The 22,232-nt window shown below is 39.2% G+C and overlaps 2 protein-coding genes across 2 annotated transcripts; both read right to left on the bottom strand.

The window, feature by feature from the left end:
* Positions 1 to 322: 322 nt before the first annotated feature.
* LOC125203947 (putative late blight resistance protein homolog R1A-10) lies at positions 323 to 4,143 on the bottom strand. The gene is made up of 2 exons (XM_048102474.2): positions 4,011 to 4,143; positions 323 to 2,940 (listed from the first exon to the last, which is right to left on the bottom strand). The coding sequence occupies exons 1-2, from the start codon at positions 4,108 to 4,110 to the stop codon at positions 443 to 445; spliced, it is 2,598 nt and encodes an 865-aa protein (XP_047958431.1). The 5' UTR covers positions 4,111 to 4,143; the 3' UTR covers positions 323 to 442.
* A 1,929-nt stretch (positions 4,144 to 6,072) lies between these two features.
* On the bottom strand, positions 6,073 to 9,318 carry LOC125205105 (putative late blight resistance protein homolog R1C-3). Its single transcript, XM_048103921.2, has one exon. The coding sequence runs from the start codon at positions 9,221 to 9,223 to the stop codon at positions 6,587 to 6,589; it is 2,637 nt and encodes an 878-aa protein (XP_047959878.1). The 5' UTR covers positions 9,224 to 9,318; the 3' UTR covers positions 6,073 to 6,586.
* Positions 9,319 to 22,232: the final 12,914 nt, after the last annotated feature.

Raw genomic sequence — 22,232 nt, 5'->3', positions numbered from 1 at the left:
GGATGCACTATTGCACGCTAACTGTTTGAGAATTTGCCTGAAAGAAAATGGAGTCTGCTTTAAACGTTCCTTGCAGGTTTGAATCTTTATTTGACTAGTTATTGGAAAAGTGTTTGTCTCAACTGTTCACTCCTTTGGCTGAGTAATAATTGTAAGCTTCCGTTTGCTAATATGGTATTCATTGTTGGGAACTTAGGAGTATCACTTTTATTATTTAGATAACGTGTGGTTAAACTAATTAAATTACTCTTAGCATAGTGCTATGATTTCATGCCATTGTTTGAATTTAGTTACTATATGTCATTTTCTAATGCATCTTGAATGGTATAGAATTGCTTCTAGAGTCTTTAACTTAGAATTTACAAAATAGGAGCTTATGTAGCTAGTATGAAAATTCTAAAAGAAAACTTTATTCAAAGGGTAAAAGAAAAACTTTACTTCATTATTCTAATGAGCTAGCTAGGTCTTCTTGTTTTTCTGCATCTGCTCCATGAGTTGGAAAGGGAAGAGGACTTGGGGCCTTCGAAGCTATGAGACAAACATTAACTTCGAAGTTGACACTTGCCAAGCTCTTCAGTGCTTTTTCTTTTTTCCAAACTAGAGCTCGAACATGAAGGTCTAGTTCGTCTCCAAATAAATCCTCTTGTTCCTCTACTATCCTTTTCGCTGACACCACTGCTAATTTACTGCAATATTCTAATGAAATAGATTTCAATGTTGCTATTTCTCCAACTTCCGATGGAATCTCCTTTAGTTGGCCTAAATTACGAAGATGAAGCTTCTGAAGAACTGGAAAGTGAGACTTATCCGTCACAATCCAATCGTCTAGACCACCACAAGCCTCCAATTGTAGAAACTTGAGGCTTGCGAATTGGCCTTCAACTGTCTCCCACTTGCCTGTTTTGAAGAAGCCATTTTGTAATACAAACTTCTCGAGAAGGGGCAATGAACCGATTTTTCGCAACATGTCTTCCAATTCAGGATCGGGAGAGGCATCGACGAACAACTTTTTGAGGGAGGATGGGAACCTAACCCTCTGCAAATAGTCATCGCATCCATTTCTAGTGGTGCAGTGGAAGTTTTCCAATTTACTTAAACACTGAAGATAACTAAGACAGTTTTCTCCCTCCATTTGTTGCACATTGTAGATTAGATGCAACTTCTTCACATTGGGAATTCTCTTAACCACCTCCTCATTCAAAAACAAATTCAGAACTCCTTTGAGTGTGTGCAAATTCTCCATGATAACAATGCCATTGCCACCACTAGGATGATCAGGGAGAATCAATCCTTTCTCATGAAACTCGAGATGTCGAAGTTGATGCAATTTCCAAATTTCGATTGGTGCAATAAGGTAACGCCAACAATGAATAATCAATGTGTGAAGATTCCATAGTAGATCAATCGAAGTAGGGAATTTAGACTCTTTATGAACTCTGACAGCTAGGTATCGCGAGTTCACCAATTCAAACACGTTGTCGAGGAAATAAGCACCACTCGTAGTATCTTCATCATATGCTTTGAATGTCCTCAACAATCTAAGATGGTGTGGGATTTGAAGCTCATCACGTAATAAGGAACGAGCATGCGACAAGGATTCTAAGAGTTCGCTTATTAACACCACTGAAGTCTTAAGAGCAACCCGACTTCTGCTATTTAAGCGTGGAGGATCGTTTCTTATAACATGATAAAACCTTTCCTTTTCGACTTCTTCCAGGCACAAATTTCGGTACAAATCATGAATTTTACAGTGCTTAACATTTCCAGTAGACCCCAACCTATCAACTAAAATGAGATTCCTATCAACCAACTCCTTAAAGTATTCTTGCGCAATTATTTCCAAACTTTTCCCACTCCTTGGTTTTAAAAATCCTTCAGAAATCCATAGCTTTTTGAGCATTGACACGCGAATACTACGATCTTCCTCAAAATTAGCCATATATAAAAAGCACGGCTTCAAATAATTTGGCAGATAGATATAGCTCATCCACAATATTTTCATGCAAGATTCATCATTACTTTTAATAACAGAATTTAAATCTTGCTCTATAAACTCCCAATATTCTCTTGTGCGGTCAGACTTTGCCAAAAGTCCTCCTATTGTAATAATTGATAAAGGAAGTCCTTTACACTTTACTACAATAGCCTTCCCAATATTCTCTAACTCAAGAGGACAACTTTCTTTTTCAAACACGGTCTTACAAAACAAATCCCAACTACTAGCTTCATCTAGAAATTCGATATCAACTCTATAAGATTCGTTCAACTGAGAGCTCAAGCTTGATAGCCTAGTTGTTATGATTATTCGACTCCCACATTTTTGGCTTGGAAAGAAAAATCTTATCTTCTCCCACGCCTCGACACTCCACATATCATCCATTATTACAAGATACCTCTTACCACATAAAAACTTGTATAACTTTTCTCTCAATTGAATTTCACTTAGATCACCGAGTTTTTCATTCTCATTCCGATCACATGAGTGCCCAATTGCTTGAATATAAACTTCTCTAAGTGTTTCTATAACATTATAAGTTTGAGAAATTGTAGTCCAAGCACGTATATCAAAATGCTCCTTAACAGCTGCATTAGTAAATAGATTTCTGGCAAGAGTGGTCTTACCAATTCCGCCCATCCCCATAATTGGGATTATTTGGCGGCTGAGTTGGTCTCCGGTCAGCTTATGCAAGACTTCAAGAAACACTTCATCAAACCCGACCATCACGTCGTCCTTCACAGTGGAAGTGGACGTCATGGTAACAATGGGCTTTTGCTGAAACCGAGCTTCGACTATAATCTCCTTCACCTCTTTCGTGATCAGATTCATTTCTTCTATCACCTTCTGTAGATTTTGGTAGAAGTCGTGATCTTTGACGACTGTGGGCTGTCTGTCAATTTGATCCACAATATGGGATTCTATAACATCCTCGGCTGCATAAACTGCATTAGCAATGCGACGCTCCAATGGATCAACTTCATTGCTATCGGAAACAGGGGAACTATATGCATCAAGAAATTCTTGCAAGAAGGCTACACTTTGAGTTAGAGATTCAACTTGTTGTTTGTGGATAGAGATGGGAGGGGAAGGATGTTTTTGGAGGGTATCTATGATATGCATCAGAGAAACCAGAGCTCCATAAGCCGCCATGAGTAACTCTTTCAATGAAAAAAGACAACCAATAATTGAGTCAAGTTGTCCACATTTATTATTAGACAGCTTAGATATTTCATGTGTCAATTGGGTGGTCCTATACTTAATGCCTCAAACTTTTTGAAATTTATAAATCTCATAAATCGTTCCTTATCTTTTGAAAAAGTCGTTTGTATGACCCAAACCTAAAAACACTCATATACAAAAAACATGGCTTCAAATAGTTTGGCAGATAGACATAGCTCATCCTCAATGTATTTAAGCAATATTCATCATCATTGTTAATAACAATTGAATTCAAATTTTGCTCTATAAACTCCCAATATTCTCTTTGAACTCAGACTTTGCCAAAGACCTCCTATTGTAGCAATTGATAAAGGAAGCCCTTTACAATTTGCTACAATATTCTTCCCAATATTCTCCAACTCAAGAGGACAACCTTCTTTCCCAAATACAGTTTTACAAAACAAATCCCAACTATTAGCTTCATCTAAAAAGTTCACACCAACTCTATAAGACTCATTCAACTTAGAACTCAAGTTTGACAGCCTAGTTGTCACGATTATCCGACTTCCATTTCCATTATCAGGAAAGAAAAATTTGATCTTCTCCCACACATCAACACTCCACGTATCATCCATTATCACAAGATACCTCCTACCATATAAAAACTTGTATAATTTTTCTCCCTATTCTTCCTCACTCAGATCACTACTTGAATCACCACTAGCTTGGAAAAGAACTTGTCTAAGTGTTTCTCTAACATTAAAAGTTTGAGAAATTGTAGTCCAAGCACGAATATCAAAATGCTCCTTAACAAGTGCATTCTCAAATAAACTTCGGGCAAGAGTGGTCTTACCAATTCCACCCATCCCCGTGATAGGGATGATTTCGCGGCTGCGTTGATATCCAGTGAGCTTATCCAAAACTTCACGAAACACTTCCCCAAAGCCCACCATCACGTTTTCCTTCACAGAGGAAGAAGACGCTAACACAGCAACGGGGGCTTTTGCTGCAGGTGAGCTTCCACTGCAATCTTATGCACCTCATTCTTGATCAAATTCAATTCTTCAATCACTTTCTGCAGATCTTGATAGAAGTCATGACCCTTAACAATTGGGGATCGTTTGTCAATTTTAACCACAATCTGGGATTCGATAACATCTTCAGCTGCATAAACTGCATCAGCAATACGACGCTCCAATGGATCAGCTTCACGGCCATCAACAACAACAGGGGAAATATAACCATCAAGAAACTCCTGCAAGTAGGTAACAACTTGAGTGAGAGATTCAACTTGTTTTGTGTCGATAGAAATGGGAGGAGAAGGATGTTTTTCAAGGGTATCTATGATATGCATAAGAGAAACTAGAGCTCCATAAGCTGCCATGCTTAACTCTTTCGATGAAAGAAAACAACAAATTTGTTGCACAGAGTTTAATATTGAAAAATAGAAATAAACCACTCTGATTTCACAATTGAGAATTGCAACTTTTCAATGGTGCAGCATTATTGAGATTAATAATTAGTGAAATGCTTACAGATAAGATTTGTGATTAGGTGACCCGTGACCCTACACTTTGCTCTTAACTTTGCATGAAGCAGAAAAAAAATATACAAAAATTGTCTACTGGATTTTGACGATGGACCTGAATTTGGGCTTTCAGCATAATGGGCCCAGCCCAACCCGTTTTCACAATATAATTAAGGTCTCATAGGCGCAAGTCGTACACAAAGAAGTCGATCGACATGGTGAACAAGCTTCATAAAGGCTCGATAGAAAGCTGCCTTGGGCTACTAGGCAAGTCAATTTTTGTGTGATAGTGTCTAATATTGGTTTTGAAAGTTGTTGGAAAATTACTTGAAAGTTATTATCACGAAATTCTAATTGTACCCTCAGATTTTCCATCGGATAGCAAACTTTAGGCCCATGTAAAATTTCAATACTTCAAAACTTGTAGTAGTACTATATTTTATCCAATATTTTGAGTTAGTTATAAACCAAAATTGAATCATAATCTATGTAATTTATGTATAAATTAATTCAAATTTATTATGAATTCCCCACGTGAAATAATAAATATGATGAATCCCATGAGGGCTCGGGTGTCTACACCGATACTCATTTGCATAGAGCTTACAAGAATGAGATGATCAGTGTAGGAATTGAAGGGAGATGAACATGGGAACTAAGATAATTTTTATTTGTTGATTTTGATGTAAATTTAGGTCGTTTAGGCGTGTTGTGTAGAAAATTGTCCTGTTTCTTCATGGTCGTTGTGGTTGCGGAAAAAATCAAGAATTTTTCATTTTTGATCACTTTTAAGGTTACCTTTTTTATGTTGTGATTGCTTTTTACAAAACATGTCTCCTTCAAACATATTCTTTTTAATGTCATGTTTGGGATGTAATCTAAATCTTATAGTCTTTCATTCATGGACTTCTATGTTGGATGTAGTACATGTGCATTTCTTTTGAAGGTGACTGAATTTTATTGTTGGAAAAACACAAAACTCTGAAAGATGTACTCATTTCTCTACAATTAATGTGCAAGTGTAACTGCCTCTAGAAGCAACAAGACATGATTTTTAATTAGGATTTTTGGTTATTGCACTTGTATAATTCAACGCTGCTATTTCTATCTGAAAAACTGAAACTAAGCTGTTGGAGAAGTTTGCAGTAGAGTTATTTTACACAACAGTCAACACACAATCCAATCTTCCATAACACATCCTCTGTTTAAACTTGAGACCCCAAATCGCCATCAAGGTGAAGATGAAGCTTGCTTCTCTACACCAATGTTTATTGAATGGAAAAATGAGAAAAAGAAAATGATACGATGTTACTTGTATCAAGGGTGATCGGCGGCAGATAAGCTCAGTGATCAGTGGTCGTCCATCGCAAACGTAAAAGACAAGCAATGAAAAAGGAGATTTGTTATTTCTTCTGTTGAAAGATATGACAAAGTCTCCTATTTATATTCTAGGACCCTAGGGTTGGTTCGACATGTGATCCGGGAAAGAACCAACAAAGAAAACCCGGAAAGGAGTTTATAATTTCACTCGACTCTCTACCTATTACATAGGAAATAAATTAAAATTAAATACGACAACATAAAAATAACCAAGCTAGCTGTGTCTTGCATTTCGGACGCGAGAGCCTCCCCTGTTCAGCTGTTGGCTCGTCATGCTGCTCCTCACTATTCTCGGTTCTCTCTTCCTCGATCATTCCCCCTTCGGTACTCTCCTCCTCCATGGCGTCGGTATTACATGCTCATGTCAGAATATACAGAAACACAAGTAGTAGAATAAAAGTAACAACAGAAAAAACTAGAGTACTCAAGCGACAAGCAACAAAACTTAAAAGAAAAACACAACTCCAACCAGTCAAGTTCGCTCTTTTCGACATCTTCCATGCTGCTTGATATCCGAGAGACTACCTATTTCCCACATTAACTTCAAAGTTGGCACTTGTCAAACTCTTCAATGCTGCTTCATTCTTCCCAACATTAACTCGAACATGAAATTCCAGTTGATCTCCATATAATTCCTCATGTTCAATTACCATCTTTTTGGCTGACATCACTGCTGACTCACTGCAGTATTCCAATTCAATTGATTTCAGCGTGTTTATTTCTCCAATTGCAGATGGGAGCTCCTTCAGTCTACGTAGATAACAAAGACGAAGCTTCTCGAGACATGGAAAATGGGAGCCCTCCTTCACAATCCAATCTCTTAGACCACCACAGGACTCTAGCTGTAGAAACTTGAGGCTTGGAAATTGGCCTTCAATTGTTTCCCACTTGCCTGTTTTGAAGAAACCACATTCTAATAAAAACTTCTCAAGAAGGGGCAATGAACCGATTTTTGGCATTATGTCTTCCAACTCCAGATCCGAAGGGGCAAGAATAGACAATTTCTTGAGGGAGTGTGGGAACCTAATCCTCTGCAAATACTCATCATGTACGTCTTCAATATCACAACGGAAGGTTTCCAACTTACTTAAAAGCTGAAGATAGCTGAGACAATTTGCTCCTTCCATTTTTTTAACTGAGTGGTACTTCAGATACAATTTCTTCACATTGGGAATTCTTTTCACCACCTCCTCACTCAGAAACATATTCTTCACTCCTTTGAGTGTTTCCAAATTCTTCATAATTACAATGTTATTGTCGCCACTAGGAGGATCTGGGAGAATCACCTCTCTGGACTCAAACACGAGATGCTGAAGTTGATGAAGTTTCCAAATTTCAACCGGTGCAATAAGATCATCTGAACAATCAATAACCAATGTATGCAGATTCCATAGTAGTTCAACTGAAGTAGGGAATTGGGACTTCTTACGAACCCTAACTGCAACGTACCGTGAGTTCACCAATTCAAACACATTATCTAGCAAATAATCACCACCAAACCAAGGAGCAAGAGAATTATCATATGCTTTGAATATCCTCAACAATCTAAGATTGTGAGGCACTCGAGCTTTCCCACGCTCGTCATAATCACAGATTATGGAGCGAGCATGCGACAAGGATCCCAAGACTTCACGCATAAACACAGCCGATGTTTCATTTGGGAAAATGACCCGGCGTTTGTTATTCACTTCGTCAAGATCATCTCTTATGACATGATATAACCTATCCCTTATAACTTCTTTCAAACACATATCTCTCAACAAATCATGAATTTTGCAATATTTAACATTTCCAATAGATCCCAACTTGTCAATTAAAATAAGATTTCTATCAACCAACTCCTTAAAGTACTCTTGTGCGACTGTTTCAAAACATTTTCCACTCCTAGCTGTTAAAAATCCTTCTGAAACCCATTGCTTTTGGAGCATTGACACACGGATACTACGATCTTCTTCAAAGACACCCATATACAAAAAGCATGGCTTTAAATAGTTTGGCAAATTGATATAGCTCATCCTCAATATTTTCAAGCAAAATTCATCATTATTGCTAATGACAATTGAATTTAAATTTTGCTCTATACGCTTCCAATATTCTCTTGTTTGCTCAGATTTTGCCAAAAGACCTCCTATGGTAGCAATTGATAAAGGAAGCCCTTTACAATTTGCTACAATATCCTTTCCAATTTTCTCCAATTCAAGAGGACAATTCTCTTTCCCAAATACAGTCTTACAAAACAAATCCCAACCACTAGCGTCATCTAAAAAACTCATACCAACTCTATAAGACTCATTCAACTTAGAACTCAAGTTTGACTGCCTAGTTGTCACGATTATTCGACTTCGATTGTTGTTATCAGGAAAGAAAAATTTGATCTTCCTCCACACATCAACACTCCACATATCATCCATTATCACAAGATACCTCCTATCATATAAAAACTTGTATAATTTTTCTCCCAATTCTTCCTCACTCAGATCACTACTCGACACACCACTGGCCTGAGAAAGAACTTCTCTAAGTGTTTCTCTAACATTAAAAGTTTGAGAAATTGTAGTCCAAGCACGAATATAAAAATGGCCCTTAACATGTTCATTCTCAAATATATTTCGGGCAAGAGTGGTCTTACCAATTCCGCCCATACCCACGATGGGGATGATTTGCCGGTTGCGTTGATCTCCAGTGAGCTTATCCAAAACTTCAAGAAACACTTCCTCAAAGCCCACCATCACGTTTTCCTTCACAGTGGAAGAAGAAGTCAAGCCAGGAACGGAATTTTGCTGCGGCCGAGCTTCAACTGCAATCTTCTCCACTTCTATTTTGATCAAATTCAATTCTTCTATCTTTTTCTGCAGATCTTGATAGAAGTCATGACCCTCAACGATTGGGGATCGTTTGTTGATTTGAACCACAATCTGGGATTCAATTACGTCCTCAGCTGCATAAACTGCATCAGCAATGCGACGCTCCAATGGATCAGCTTCACGGCCATCAACAACAACAGGGGAAATATAAGCATCAAGAAACTCCAGCAAGAAGGTCAAAATTTGAGTGAGAGATTCAACTTGTTTTGTGTCGATAGAAATGGGAGGAGAAGGATGTTTTTGGAGGGTATCTATGATATGCATAAGAGAAAGCAGAGCTCCATAAGCTGCCATGATTAACTACTCTATGAAGGAATGAAGTAAACCACTCTGAATTCACAAATGAGAATTGCAACTTTTCATAGTATGGTGCTGCATTATTGAGGTAATGGAAATAATGAGATCTGGGTCAATGTGCAAGACAGCTATACTTAGCTACTCTTTCCGTCTCCGTCCCCTATTAGGAGTCACTCTTTGACCGGACACGGGTTTTAAGAAATGTAAAGAAAAGTTGGTTGAAAAAGTTAGTGGAATGTGGGACCCATTTTTTATATTGGTTTTATAATAAAATGTGAGTGAATTGAGTTAGTGAAATGTGGGACCTACTTACTATTTATGGTAAAAATGAAGTATGACTCTTAATTGGGGACGGACCGAAATGAAAGCTCTAAACAAAAATAAGTACTATCCTACTGTCCTCCACTATGTCGGCCCAAATTTTGGCAAGAAGTAAAATAAATTATTTGGACGTAAAACCTACTTATAGTAAAATAATAATGAGTATGATAAAACTGAACATTTAATGGGAGATGGACTGAATACTATAAAAAGTTTCATTACTCCCTCCGTCATAGAATAAAAGTCCCGTTTAGTCCTGTTTTTTTTTTACCATAAATGGTAATAGGGTCTCACCTTCCACTAACTTATTTTACTCACATTTTATTTAAAACCAATATATTCCACTAACTTTTCTCAATCCACTTTTCTTAAGGTATCTTAAAACTCGTGCTGCTAACTCCTAACGATGAACCGAGGGATTAATTGTCTACTATAGTAGACCTGAATGATGGGCTTAGTTTCCAGCAATCAGCCCATTCCTTTTTCATGTAGGGTGGGCTTTGGACCTTTTCAAATGGGCCTAACCAATTCCATAACAGATCTTTTGACCGATTCTTCAACTTTTATTTTATTCTAAATGGCATAAATTCTTGGGATAATTTATGTTTGAATTATAACCTTTTATTGATCTTGTACTCTCTGTATACATACTACTACTATTATCTTTTATTTTTTTTTTAAACCACAGGTGTACTGAATCGCCTTTTGGCGGAATCCGACTAATCCTGCTCGACCGGGCTTGCGGATTAAGGCCGAAAGTACTATCTTTTTTAATTTCCCAATACACTTCTTGTTCTACGCTCGTAAATCAAATGATGTTTAATTTTACCCAAAAGTTTTTTGGGCTTTTAATTAAGTAGTAGCTCGTATTGATTAATCATTGAGTTACAATTACCCAATATCGTAGTTTTTGGTATTTTAGTTGATTCTAGAAAATCGCAGCAAGGCCCAATACGCTTAAGCCCATTAACACAAGAGGGCCCAATAAGTGTAGGTCCATTTTTCAACGGGGCCCAATAAGTTTAGGTCCATTTCTAAGAAATTTGAATGGAGTAATGGAAAGATTAGTAATTCTCGGAAAAAATAAAATCAAATCAAATTCAAGCTACATAAATTTGACATTTTTGAGGTTTTTTCTTCAGAGATCGACGAAGGATTGGGAAGCCTTGTTTGTTTGGAAAAAGGAAAAAAAAAATGCCGTAACAGGTGAAGAATTTGGAGATATTGGCTGGATGAAACACTGGAAACTATTGCACGCCAACTGTTTGGTAGATGTCCTGACTGAAATTGAATTCTGCTTTAAACGTGGCTTGCAGGGTCGAATCTTGGTTAGATGAGTTGGTGGAACCGTGTTTTTCGCAACTGTGTTGAAGAAGGAAATCAAGTTCACTCCTCTCATAGAGTAATTACTTTAAGCTTGCTTCCCTTTGCTTGAATGCTTACGTTTGCTCATAATGCGATGATTTCATGCTATTGTTTGAGTTTAATTAGAGTATATCATCTTTTGATGCATCTTGAATGGTATAGACTTGTCTTTTTTATGTGTTTAGAAAGATCATACATTATTCAAGGAATACAATTCAAACTTTATTACTAGTGATTAAAAAAATTGAGTCCATTTTACAATAGAGCTTGCTCGGTCTTCACGATTTTTGGCATTTTATACATGAGTTGGAACAGGAAGAGGAAATTATGCCCAACACTACTCTAATAAAAATGAACTTCAAAGTTGGCACTTGCTAAGCTCTTCATTGCTTCATTCCGCCGGACTTCAACTTGAACATGAAGGTCTAGTTGGTCCCCATATAAATCCTCTTCTTCCTCTACTATCTTTTTAGCTGACAGCACCACTGATTCCCTGCAACGTTCTACAATAATTGATTTGAGTGTTGCTATTTCTCCGACTTCTGATGGGATCCCCTTCAGATGACGTAAATAACGAAGATGAAGCATCTGGAGATGTGGAAAGTGAGAGTTGTGTGACACAATCCAATCTATTAAACTACAGTACTCCAATTGTAGAAACTTGAGGCTTGGGAATTGGCCATCAAGTGTTTCCCATTTGCGTGTTTTGAAGCAGCCACCTTTTAGTGCAAACTTCTTGAAAGGGAGCAAACCATATCCCACATCGGAGAATGAACAAGAGTTGCAAACATATATAATGACTACCACAACTCCATTAGTATGAGGCCTTTTGGGGAGTACCCCAAGAGCAAAACCGTGAGGGCTTTGCCCAAAGCGGACAATATCATACTAATGTGGAGTTCGGGTGTGCGCCACCGAGACCCTACACTTCTCAAGAAGGGACAATGAACCGATTTTTGACAGTATGTCATCCAACTTTTGGGAACCGAATCCTCTGCAAATAGTCCTCGCACTCATTTATGGCGGAGCAATGAAAGTTTTCCAATCTACTCAAGCACTGAAGATAGATAGCTGAGACAATTTGTTTCACATCATACCTTAGATGTAATTTCTTCACATTGGGAATTCGTTTAACCACCTCCGTATTCAAAATAAAATTCTTCACTCCTTTGAGTGATTGCAGATTCTCCATGATAACATTGTCATTGTCGCCACTAGGAGGATTCGGTATAATCAATCGGAAGAATGAACATTCTAGATGTCGAAGTTGATGCAATTTCCAATTTTCAATTGGTGCAATAAGAACATGCTGACAATAAATGATCAATGTCTGCAGATTCCAAAGTAGATCAATTGAAGAATAGAATTTGGACTCGTCATGAACTCTAACAGCAAGATACCGTGAGTTCACAAATTCAAACGCATTATCTAGGAAATAAGCACAATTCCAAGAAGAAATAGAAGCATCATATGCTTTGAATGTCCTCAACAATCTACAATTAGGCAATTGAACTTCTTCATCCCCCTCTTTGTCGTCATCATAATCACATATTATGGAATGAGCATGCGACAAAGATCCCAAGATGTCACATATTAACAACCCTGTAGTTTTAAGAACAATTCGACGCTCACTACTTCTGTGTAGATGATCATCTCTTAAGACTAGATAAAACCTTTCCTTTTCAACTTCTTTCAAACACAAATCTCTCAATAAATCATGAACTCTACAGTACTTAACATTTCCAATAGATCCCAACTTATCAACTAAAATAAGATTTCAATCAACCAACTCTTGAAAGAACTCTTGTGCTGTTGTTTCCAAACATTTTTGGCTCGGTTTTAAAAATCCTTCAGAAATCCATAACCTTTTTAGCATTAACACACGGATACTATGATCTTCATAAAAAACACCCATATACAAAAAACATGGCTTCAAATAGCTTGGCAAATAGATGTAGCTCATCCTCAATATTTTCAAGCAAAATTCATAATCACTGCTAATAATATTTGAATTTGAATTTTGCTGAGATTTTGCCAAAAGAAATTCCGTCCCGAAATTTGGTACCTCTAGGGGAAGAGTTCCGGGTATAGTTCCATCATCTTATCCTCGAGCTCCCACGTGGCTTCCTCTGGCCCGTGGTTTCTCCATTGTATTTTCACGTAGGCAGTGGATTTATTTCTCGAGGATTGGACCTTTCGATCCAAGATCATCTGGGGTTGCTTTCGTAGCTCAGGTCCGGGTATAAGGCAACATCCTCGTAACGAATCACATGCTTCGGATCGAACACGTATTTTCGCAACTGCGACACATGAAAGACGTTGTGCACATTCCCAAGGCTGGGCGGCAGCGCTAAACGATAAGCTACGGGTCCTACTCCTTCTAAAATTTCGTACGGCCCGATGAAATGTGGTTTCAGTTTCCCTTTAACTCCAAAACGCGTTATCCCTTTCGACGGGGATACTTTGAGGAAAACTTTATCACCAGCGTGGAATTGTAAGTCCGTCCGTCGAACGTCGGCGTACGACTTCTGTCTGTCATGGGCTTCCTTCATTCGCGCGCGGATTTGTCGAACGATTTCGACCATTTCTTCGATTGCGTCAATTCCAAGTGTCCTTCGTTCGCCAACTTCATCCCAGTAGAGCGGAGATCTACACTTTCTTCCATAAAGTGCTTCATATGGCGCCATGCCGATCGTTGCTTGGAAGCTGTTGTTGTAGGCGTACTCGATCAAAGGGAGTGCGGTCTCCCAACTTCCGCCTCGGTCGAGAACCACGGCTCTTAGCATATCCTCGAGAGTTTGTATCGTTCTTTCGGATTGTCCATCGGACTGTGGGTGAAAAGTCGTGCTAAAGTTTAATCGGGTTCCTAGTTCGCGTTGTAAGCTAATCCAGAATTTCGAGGTGAACTTCGGGTCACGATCAGACGTAATCGTCACTGGGACTCCATGTAATCGTACGATCTCTTGGATGTAGATCCGAGCTAGCCTATCCGATCCATGGGTTACGGGAATAGGTATGAAGTGTGCACTCTTGGTAAGTCGATCTATGATCACCCAGATCGCAGTGTTCCCTTTTAGGGTCCTCGGCAACGCCGTCACGAAGTCCACTCGGGTATCTCAAGCGGTTGTAGCTTCTCGTACGGTCGTTGTTGTAGGGCTTTCACCTGTTGGCAGGCTAAGCAGCGCTCCACGAATGCTGCGACATCCCTCTTCATGCCGTTCCACCAAAAGGACTTCTTCAGATCCTGGTACATCTTTGTACTCCCGGGGTGAGCAGTGTATGGGGTTTCGTGGGCTTAGCTCATGATCTCGTTCCTAAGTCCCTCGTCGTTCGCCACGCACAGTCTCCCTTCAAAGGTGAGAGCGTTGTCGGAAGCGTCGCTAAAATTTTCGGATTCACCGGTTCTCACTTTGACTCGAATCTCCTCCAATCTCACATCTAGCCGTTGCAACGATCCTCGTCCTTAGTTCAAGTTCTACTACTAACGCGGCGATTCGGCCCTCTACGGTTTCGGGTGTCCTAACTACTTCTATCCGCAGCTTACTCAATTCTCGTACTAAACTTTCCTCTTCTGTCAGAAAAACAGCGAGTTGCGAATGGTCTCTACGGCTTAAAGCATCTGCTACTACGTTTGCCTTGCCGGGGTGATAGTTGATGCCACAATCGTAGTCCTTCACTAGCTCGAGCCACCTTCGTTGTCGCATGTTCAGGTCCTTCTGCTCGAAGAAGTACTTCAAACTCTTATGATCCGTAAAGATTTCACACCTAACTCCGTAGAGATGGTGCCTCCAAATCTTTAGGGCATGCACTACTGCGGCTAACTCTAAATCGTGGGTGGGGTAGTTCAATTCGTGCGGTTTCAATTGTCGTGACGCGTAGGTGATCACCTTGTTGTTCTGCATCAACACGCATCCTAATCCGACCTTCAAAGCGTCGGTGTAAACTACGTAATTCACTCCAAGCTCTGGCACAGCTAACACGGGGCAGTGGTCAACTTTTCCTTCAAAAGTTGGAAACTCGCTTCACAATCCGGTGTCCAGTTCACCTTGATTCCTTTCTTCAGTTGCTGGGTCATCGGTCTCGCTATCTTGGAGAATCCTTCTATGAACCTTCGGCAGTATCCTGCCAAACCCAGGAAACTCCGAATCTCGTTCGGCGTCGATGGCGAATTCCACTCTTGCACTGCCTCAACCTTGGCGGGGTCCACTCGGATTCCTTCTGCCGACACGATGTGTCCTAAAAAGTTGACTTCCTTCAGCCAGAATTCGCACTTGTTGAATTTGGCGTACAGCTTTTCTGTCCTCAACGTCTCCAGCGCGATTCGTAGGTGTTCTGCGTGCTCCTCCTCGTCCTTCGAGTAGACTAAGATATCATCTATGAACACTAAGACGAACGTATCTAGGTACGGGTGGAAAACTCGGTTCATCAAGTCCATAAACACTGCTGGGGCATTCGTCAGACCGAACGGCATCACAACGAACTCATAGTGACCATATCTGGTACGGAATGCGGTCTTAGGTATATCCTCCTTTCGCACTTTCAGCTGATGGTATCCGGACTTCAGATCCATCTTAGAGAATACGTCGGCTCCTCGGAGTTGATCGAACAGGTCGTCTATCCTCGGCAATGGGTACTTGTTCTTGAGGGTCAATTTGTTCAACTCTCTATAGTCAATACACATTCTCATTGACCCGTCTTTCTTCTTCACGAAGAGCACCGGTGCGCCCCATGGAGAAACACTGGGCCTAACGAAACCTAAATCCATGAGCTCTTGTAACTGAATCTTTAGTTCCTCTAACTCCTTAGGCGCCATGCGGTACGGTGCCTTCGATATAGGTGCGGCTCCAGGTTCAAGGTCGATCGTAAACTCTAACTGCCTATCTGGCGGCGGTCTAGGTAACTCTTCGGGAAAAACATCCGGAAAATCTCGTACAACAGCAACGTCTTCAAGCCTCCTTTCCTCCTTCTCTTCTCCGTGGAGATAGACAAGGTAGGCTGGGCGTCCTTTCTTCATCATGGCGGTGGCTTGTAACGCAGAGTTTATGGCGGTTCGCCGGTTCATCGAGATTCTGTGGTATACGATGGGTTCCTTATTCGGGGCGTGTAGGGATATTTGCCTCTCGTCACAACGAATCATCGCAAAGTTCGCGGTCAACCAGTCCATTCCTAAGATTACGTCGACATCTCTTATAGCCATATCTCGCAGATCGTAAGCGACTAACTTAAGTTCTCCTAGTACGATTTCTACGTTCGAGCAAGTTCGCGAAATTTCTATAACACGACATTCGATTTCCTAGCTGCTCGATATAAGCAGTTCGTAAATGCGAAATATTTCTCGTCTCGTTCTATTGGTCATGTCTACACCTCTTGTTGGTGTATCATTTCAGCGCGTGTCTGTCTGTAGAATTTATTTCCCACGTGTATCTTAAAGGATTTAAGCTTTCGCCTTCCCTTGCCGTGTCGCATCAAGAACTCAGAGTATGTATTAAGAACTCAACTTTTAATCAAACAGTCTTAACTTGGATATGGGCCGATTTCAATTCGAAGAAGCACCACAAAATGTCTTTCATCGGAAAGGCTCCAAACTTTATCAAGGAAACAAGAATAACATCTCTAGCTCGACACTTTCAAATCTCCTCATTGACAATTGGTTTGAACTGAGCGAGGACTAAATTCCATTGAACATAACTCGTCCATTCTGAGAATTAAAAGTTTAGAGGTATCAGGAAAAAAACTCATAGAGCTTGAGAATATAATTCTGATGAGAGCTCGAAAGAACATGGGATGGGTCATGAAAATAGGGTGAAACCCATTCTGATGTACTTGTAAAATTATGATTCTTCTTATAAGTAGGGTTCAAGGAATGATCATACAGTAGCATTGAAAGAAGGCAGTTGCGCAAGAAAGGACATGGGACAGTTGCACAGCAAGATGAAAGGTTCTTGGAGAAAACAAAATGGGCAAGTACATTCACGAAATAAGGTAGTAAAGAGTGGAAATGACTCATTGCAAGATAAGATAATAAGAAGGTGCGAATTCCCATAAATCTCAAAAATGTGGTCTCAAAGGGGTCTCAGTACAACGAACGAAAAAGAGTAATGCAAATGCGAAAGTAAAATGGTAAGGTGAATAAAAGCTTTAGAAATCTCAAATCCCATACCAGACTGCCCGATCAAAATTTGCAAAAATTTTGGACAGCGGTTATTGATCAAACATGTCAAGGCCTAAAACAATCAGTCGCGTCAAAATTTAGGAATATAGACAGATGTCATAAAGTTGCACTAGTAATGGTTCAACGGGTTTGTTGAGGGCAACTTAAAGTGATTGGAACTTTTCAGAACCATTAAGGAAGAAGAGAACATGATAGCCTTAACTTGGTACTGAAGAAAGAAAAATCATTGGGTGTGAAACAATATACGTAGTGAAACCGAGCTAAAAAGAATTTCACTTCTGCCAGAAAGAACTTGCCACAAACATGGTTACAAAATAAAGGGGTGAACCAAAGTTCCAAGAAGAATGTTTCATCCTTTAAAGAAAAACAGGTCTGGAGATGTGATCATACTGAAGGTCATAACTACAAACAACTTTAGGAATGAAGTTCAATGACGGAAGCTCATAAAATCAAATATCGTTCTTATGAATTTGAAGAATACTACTCAAGCAAGAGGTCCAAAGTTACGAGGACAAACACAAATTTTACGCCAAGTGAGTCATGACTCGATATAGGAAAAGAAATAATGGGTATCACTTGAAAATTGTGAGTCAAACGAGGTGTTTAAATAGATAAGGGTTCATGGTTATTCAAAACGTCCCGAAAAGAACTTAGGATCCAAGTAAGTACTGTTGATTTAAATATCGGTCATTCTAACTACGAAGGTCGCACTCCCTAGCACATCTCTCCCGAGCCTGATCATGGTAACGTCGTTCTATGAATCCGTGGATTCCAAGTCGAGATTCATCGTATCGTCGAAAATAACTAAATTTGATGGTCGCATCTTCAAAGTCTTCTTCTTGCCGTGCCACATAGTCTTTTCGATTGCTATTATACACGTGGTCTTAATGTGTCGTAAACGTCGTCGTATTTGTGTCGCGTCGCCACTTTGGCATGGCATGCAAGACTGCATGGTTTTATTAGATCTTGGGTATGATCTCGCCATTGTAAGGGTACACCAAGGCTCGAAGTATACTTATTTCTTTGTTGGTTCTATCACTCAGGAAAGTGATACTGCAGTTGTCAACCTACAACTAAGTTCTAGCACGTTCAATCTGGCCTACTTCTTAGGCACTCTATAATTTCAAGCATAGCTTGGAGTCTTATACTAGTCATCCCGTGTTTCTACTGTTGATATAAGCGCTGTGATCGTATAACTAAGTCATGCTAGGTTCCAAGTAGTCCAGATCTAAGCATCGCAACATTTCAACATAAATCTCACGTAATCACATTCGCAACAAAGTTCAAAAGTTCCCCATTACCGCACAAACTTCATCCTATTGCACAATTAACAAGTTTATTTGAATAACATATTTCACCACATAAATCATTTGATGTTCCATAGCATATCAAGCATCGTATATTAATATATGTAAAGATTAGCACTTAGTCAATGCATCATCCACAAAATCGCATTTCCAACTTCATGCAGTTCATTTACATCTATTTCACAATCACATAATTGCAACTACACATGCGTCATACTTCGCCTTCACAATTTCAAAATCATATATTTTCAACCAAATATGCATTAAAATTTTCGCCTTCCAAGTAATCAACATGTACGTCCTTCAAGTTAAACTTGCAGTTTGAATATGTAATAACAAATCTCAACATCAAGCAACACGTGTTCACAATCATATCTCCATATGTGATACATCATGCCTCATTATTAAACAAAAGCAATTACACATTTGCATAGTATGGCTAAATTCTATAAATGGGGAGTTCTACAAAAATGGTTCCACCAATAGGCTAGTTTTTTTTTTGTTTCTGCAAATAGGTGATACGCATTCTAAGAATGCGTATCTAAGTCGCGCTTTTTTGTTCCCAAAAACAGAAGAAAACGCGGAGGGGAGGGGAAAAACGCATTCTAAGAATGCGTATCCCAAATACGCATTCTTAGAATGCGTATTTGAGATATGCATTCTTAGAATGGGTTTTTGACCTTCATAAATTGATGAACAGAACAGAATCGGGCAGAAGCTGCGCGAAGAATACAGCCTTTTTGCCTGCGAATTCCGTGCGCCGCTGCCTCTCCGCTGCCGCCGCCGCCGCCGGTCCCCCTCAACCCACGGTAAGTATACCTCTCTCTCTATTCGCGGGCAAGGAGGCTGGAGTCCGCAGAGGGCAGAATGCTTCTGCCCGATTCTGTTTCAGGACTAACTTTATAAAGTGAAATACGCATTCTAAGAATGCGTATTTAGTTTGAACTTCTGATTATTTGGTTTGACCGCCGAATCACCTTAGTTACGCATTCTTGGAATGCGCATTTCAAATACGCATTCTTAGAATACGTATCACCCATTTGCAGAAACAAAAAAAAAACTAGCCTATTGGTGGAACCATTTTTGTAGAACTCCCCATTTATAGAATTTAGCCTGCATAATATCTCCTGTTTCATAACTTCATCACATTTTCCAAAAGCCATAGTATTTTCTTCATATTTCACATAGGAGTTGCTTCGTAGCAGCCAAGTAATCACATTTCACATCTCACAATTTCACAAACTCGCATACAATACTTGTCAGATCACCATTCGGGAAGCATCGCTTCACAATCACACCATGTATCCAATTTCTAAGGCATGCTTTTCACAAAGAAATACATTTTCCACCGAAATTTTCAAGAGCATAAAGTTTCAATCATAAGTCATAGTAATACAATGTACCTCTTTCTTCGTGGTTGAACGGGACGAGTTGCGGTGTTGAGCCTTCCATATTTAGTTCATTAGTATAAGAGTACAAGGATAAATTCCTATATTTTGAACAAAGACTCTTGGGTCCAGAGCGGAAAGAAACTGAGGTTCTGATACCAACTGTAACAGCCCGCCCTCCTAGGGTACAATAAATGCGGCGGCTGCTACCAAACGGATTCCAAAGAAGTAAACATAGGCTAGGGTTTCATTTAAAGAGAGTTGACCAAGGTACTTAAAGGAAACATCAGAGCATTTAAATCAACAACTTAACCTAGAATCTTAAATAAGAAAGAGAAAGGGGTATCTTAAATAACGATCAGAGTCTCAAGAGTACGACAAAATATCCAAGATAAAAAAAGTCACAAGAAAAGGGCTAAGGCCTCAAACCGAAGGCAAGACGCAAATATCCCAAAAACAAATCCTAAAGTGTATCAAAATTCAGCGAAAAGCGACCAAGAGAAAGAATAGCTATGTATGAAGACACAACTACGCTTAAAGTTCATAACAACCATCTTAATTAATTATCATGCTCAACACCCGCCACCGCTCGTCATCGTTCAACCTGCACATAAGGAAAACACATGCAGGGCTGAGTATTTTGAAATACTCAGTGAGCTCATTGCCAAAACATTTATAAGTTATACCACCCTTACCAAGTGAACTCGAGTTTTAAGCAGTTATAAGAGAATATCACGAGTATCACAAAATATATTTTCCATAGACTGGCCAGTCAAAATAACTCCCCATTTTTCCTCAACAAAACCAACAATCACAATCATTCCATGGTGCGACGAAAGTGTGGCCACACTTTTCGCCCACGAGACCGACCGACTAGCAAGGACGGCTCCCGATCCCCTTGTGTACACAGCCTGGTAGGGCTTGCGGCCCATACTCAGACCCGAATTCGTATAATCATATCCATAACCATATAGCCCAATGGAGCGAACTCACAAACTAGGCATCAGGCGCACAATATCACAGATAAATAAACATAGGCATGGCATAAAAGAGAGTTTTAAGAGTAAAGCCCACCTCGACTGCTTAGATTTCAAGTAGTTTCGCGTTTCCGTTATCCGGCTTCGCAACCAAAGTTTCACCTTTTAATCACATAGGCACATATCACAAATTAGGTTCAACACTACTCTTACTCATGCATGTCTCAAAACTTTTTTCCTTTTTCCCATAGATTTATCTTATCATTACTAATCAGTCAAAATCATGTTTATCACACAAGAATATTTAGCCATCAAACACACACTACACAAACACTACACACACACACACACATCGCACATACACACACGCCACACACACATACACGACACACACACATACATATTCTCACATCCCTTTTATCCCAATTTCACTCAACCAAGATGCATGAGGGTTCAAGAAGACCGATTAATCGTTAGAAAGAAGAGGAATCGAGTAGAATCAAGAAGATGAATATAGAAATACCTTAAGAGAGAAAACGAACGGTAGAAATTAAGTATTAGACTCTTTTCTTCAAAATTCTTGGATCAAACTTCAATTTCTTCTCAAAGGATGAAGGATTAATGGAGTATAGTAGAAGAAAATTGAGGGAGAATGGAAGATGAGAGGGGGCGAAAATTATGGGGTAGGGGGCGAAAATATGGGGGCTAGGGTTAGGGGTTTTGGCTCTTATTTATAGAGTCCAATAAGATCTTTAGAATATTTGGTAAGATTCTATTCTCCACAATTAAATAAATAAACATTGTGGAGTAGGGAAGAAGAATTAACAAAAATAGATCCTAGGGCAAATCCCATAGTTTTCGAAAATTAGGCTTCTAAAATAGCCAAGACTTTGTTTTGGTATATTTTACGGAGTAGAATAAAATATCACGGAGCAAAAATAAAAATAAGGATTCTCCCACTTGGAGTCAAAAGAGGCGTGTAGTAGCCTTTTTAAATAAGGTATGGATTTTTGAATATTAACTAAAATAAGGTAAGGCAAGATCTCTTGAGGTATGGAAAGATTTGGTAGAATATTTAAATTCTAGGTATGGAAGGAAATCAAATAAGGGATTAACTAAAATAAAATAACTCTTTCCTTCCCACAATAGGTGATTTTCGAAAATCACCAAGGCAACAAGGGGCTCGATTTTCCTCTTTAAAAAAATAAGGAATAAATAGGTCTTGGATTTAATTTGGATAAATATCCCAAGAATTAAATTGAATCCGGAAAAATAGAATTCCTCCTCTAAAAATCAAGGGGGGTTCGAAAATCTCAAGAATTGGGAGGCTAGTATTTATGGAAATTTTCTCTAATATTCTCACTCACACTTAGACAATCAATTTACCACATAATCTCATAATTTAATAAATCACATGCCACATCATAAAATAAACAAGTTTGACTTTTCAAACTTCCAACGCAAACCCTAGACTCA

Source organism: Salvia hispanica, chromosome 6 (assembly GCF_029641045.1).
Source record: "Salvia hispanica isolate PSC_SH4W2 chromosome 6, Shi_PSC_v1, whole genome shotgun sequence".
Classification (NCBI taxonomy): Eukaryota; Viridiplantae; Streptophyta; class Magnoliopsida; order Lamiales; family Lamiaceae; genus Salvia; species Salvia hispanica.
The sequence above is the reverse complement of the archived record's forward strand: the minus strand, read 5'-3'. Positions and strand labels throughout refer to the sequence as shown.

Bases quoted from the DNA above. Each gene is read 5' to 3' on its own strand.
- LOC125205105 (XM_048103921.2), bottom strand. From the start codon at position 9,223: ATGGCAGCTTATGGAGCTCTGCTTTCTCTTATGCATATCATAGATACC.
- LOC125203947 (XM_048102474.2), bottom strand. From the start codon at position 4,110: ATGGTGGGCTTTGGGGAAGTGTTTCGTGAAGTTTTGGATAAGCTCACT. The intron at 2,941-4,010 runs GTAAGACCACTC...TTGCTAATGCAG, and splicing joins CACGGGGATGGGTGGAATTG to TTTATGCAGCCGAGGATGTT.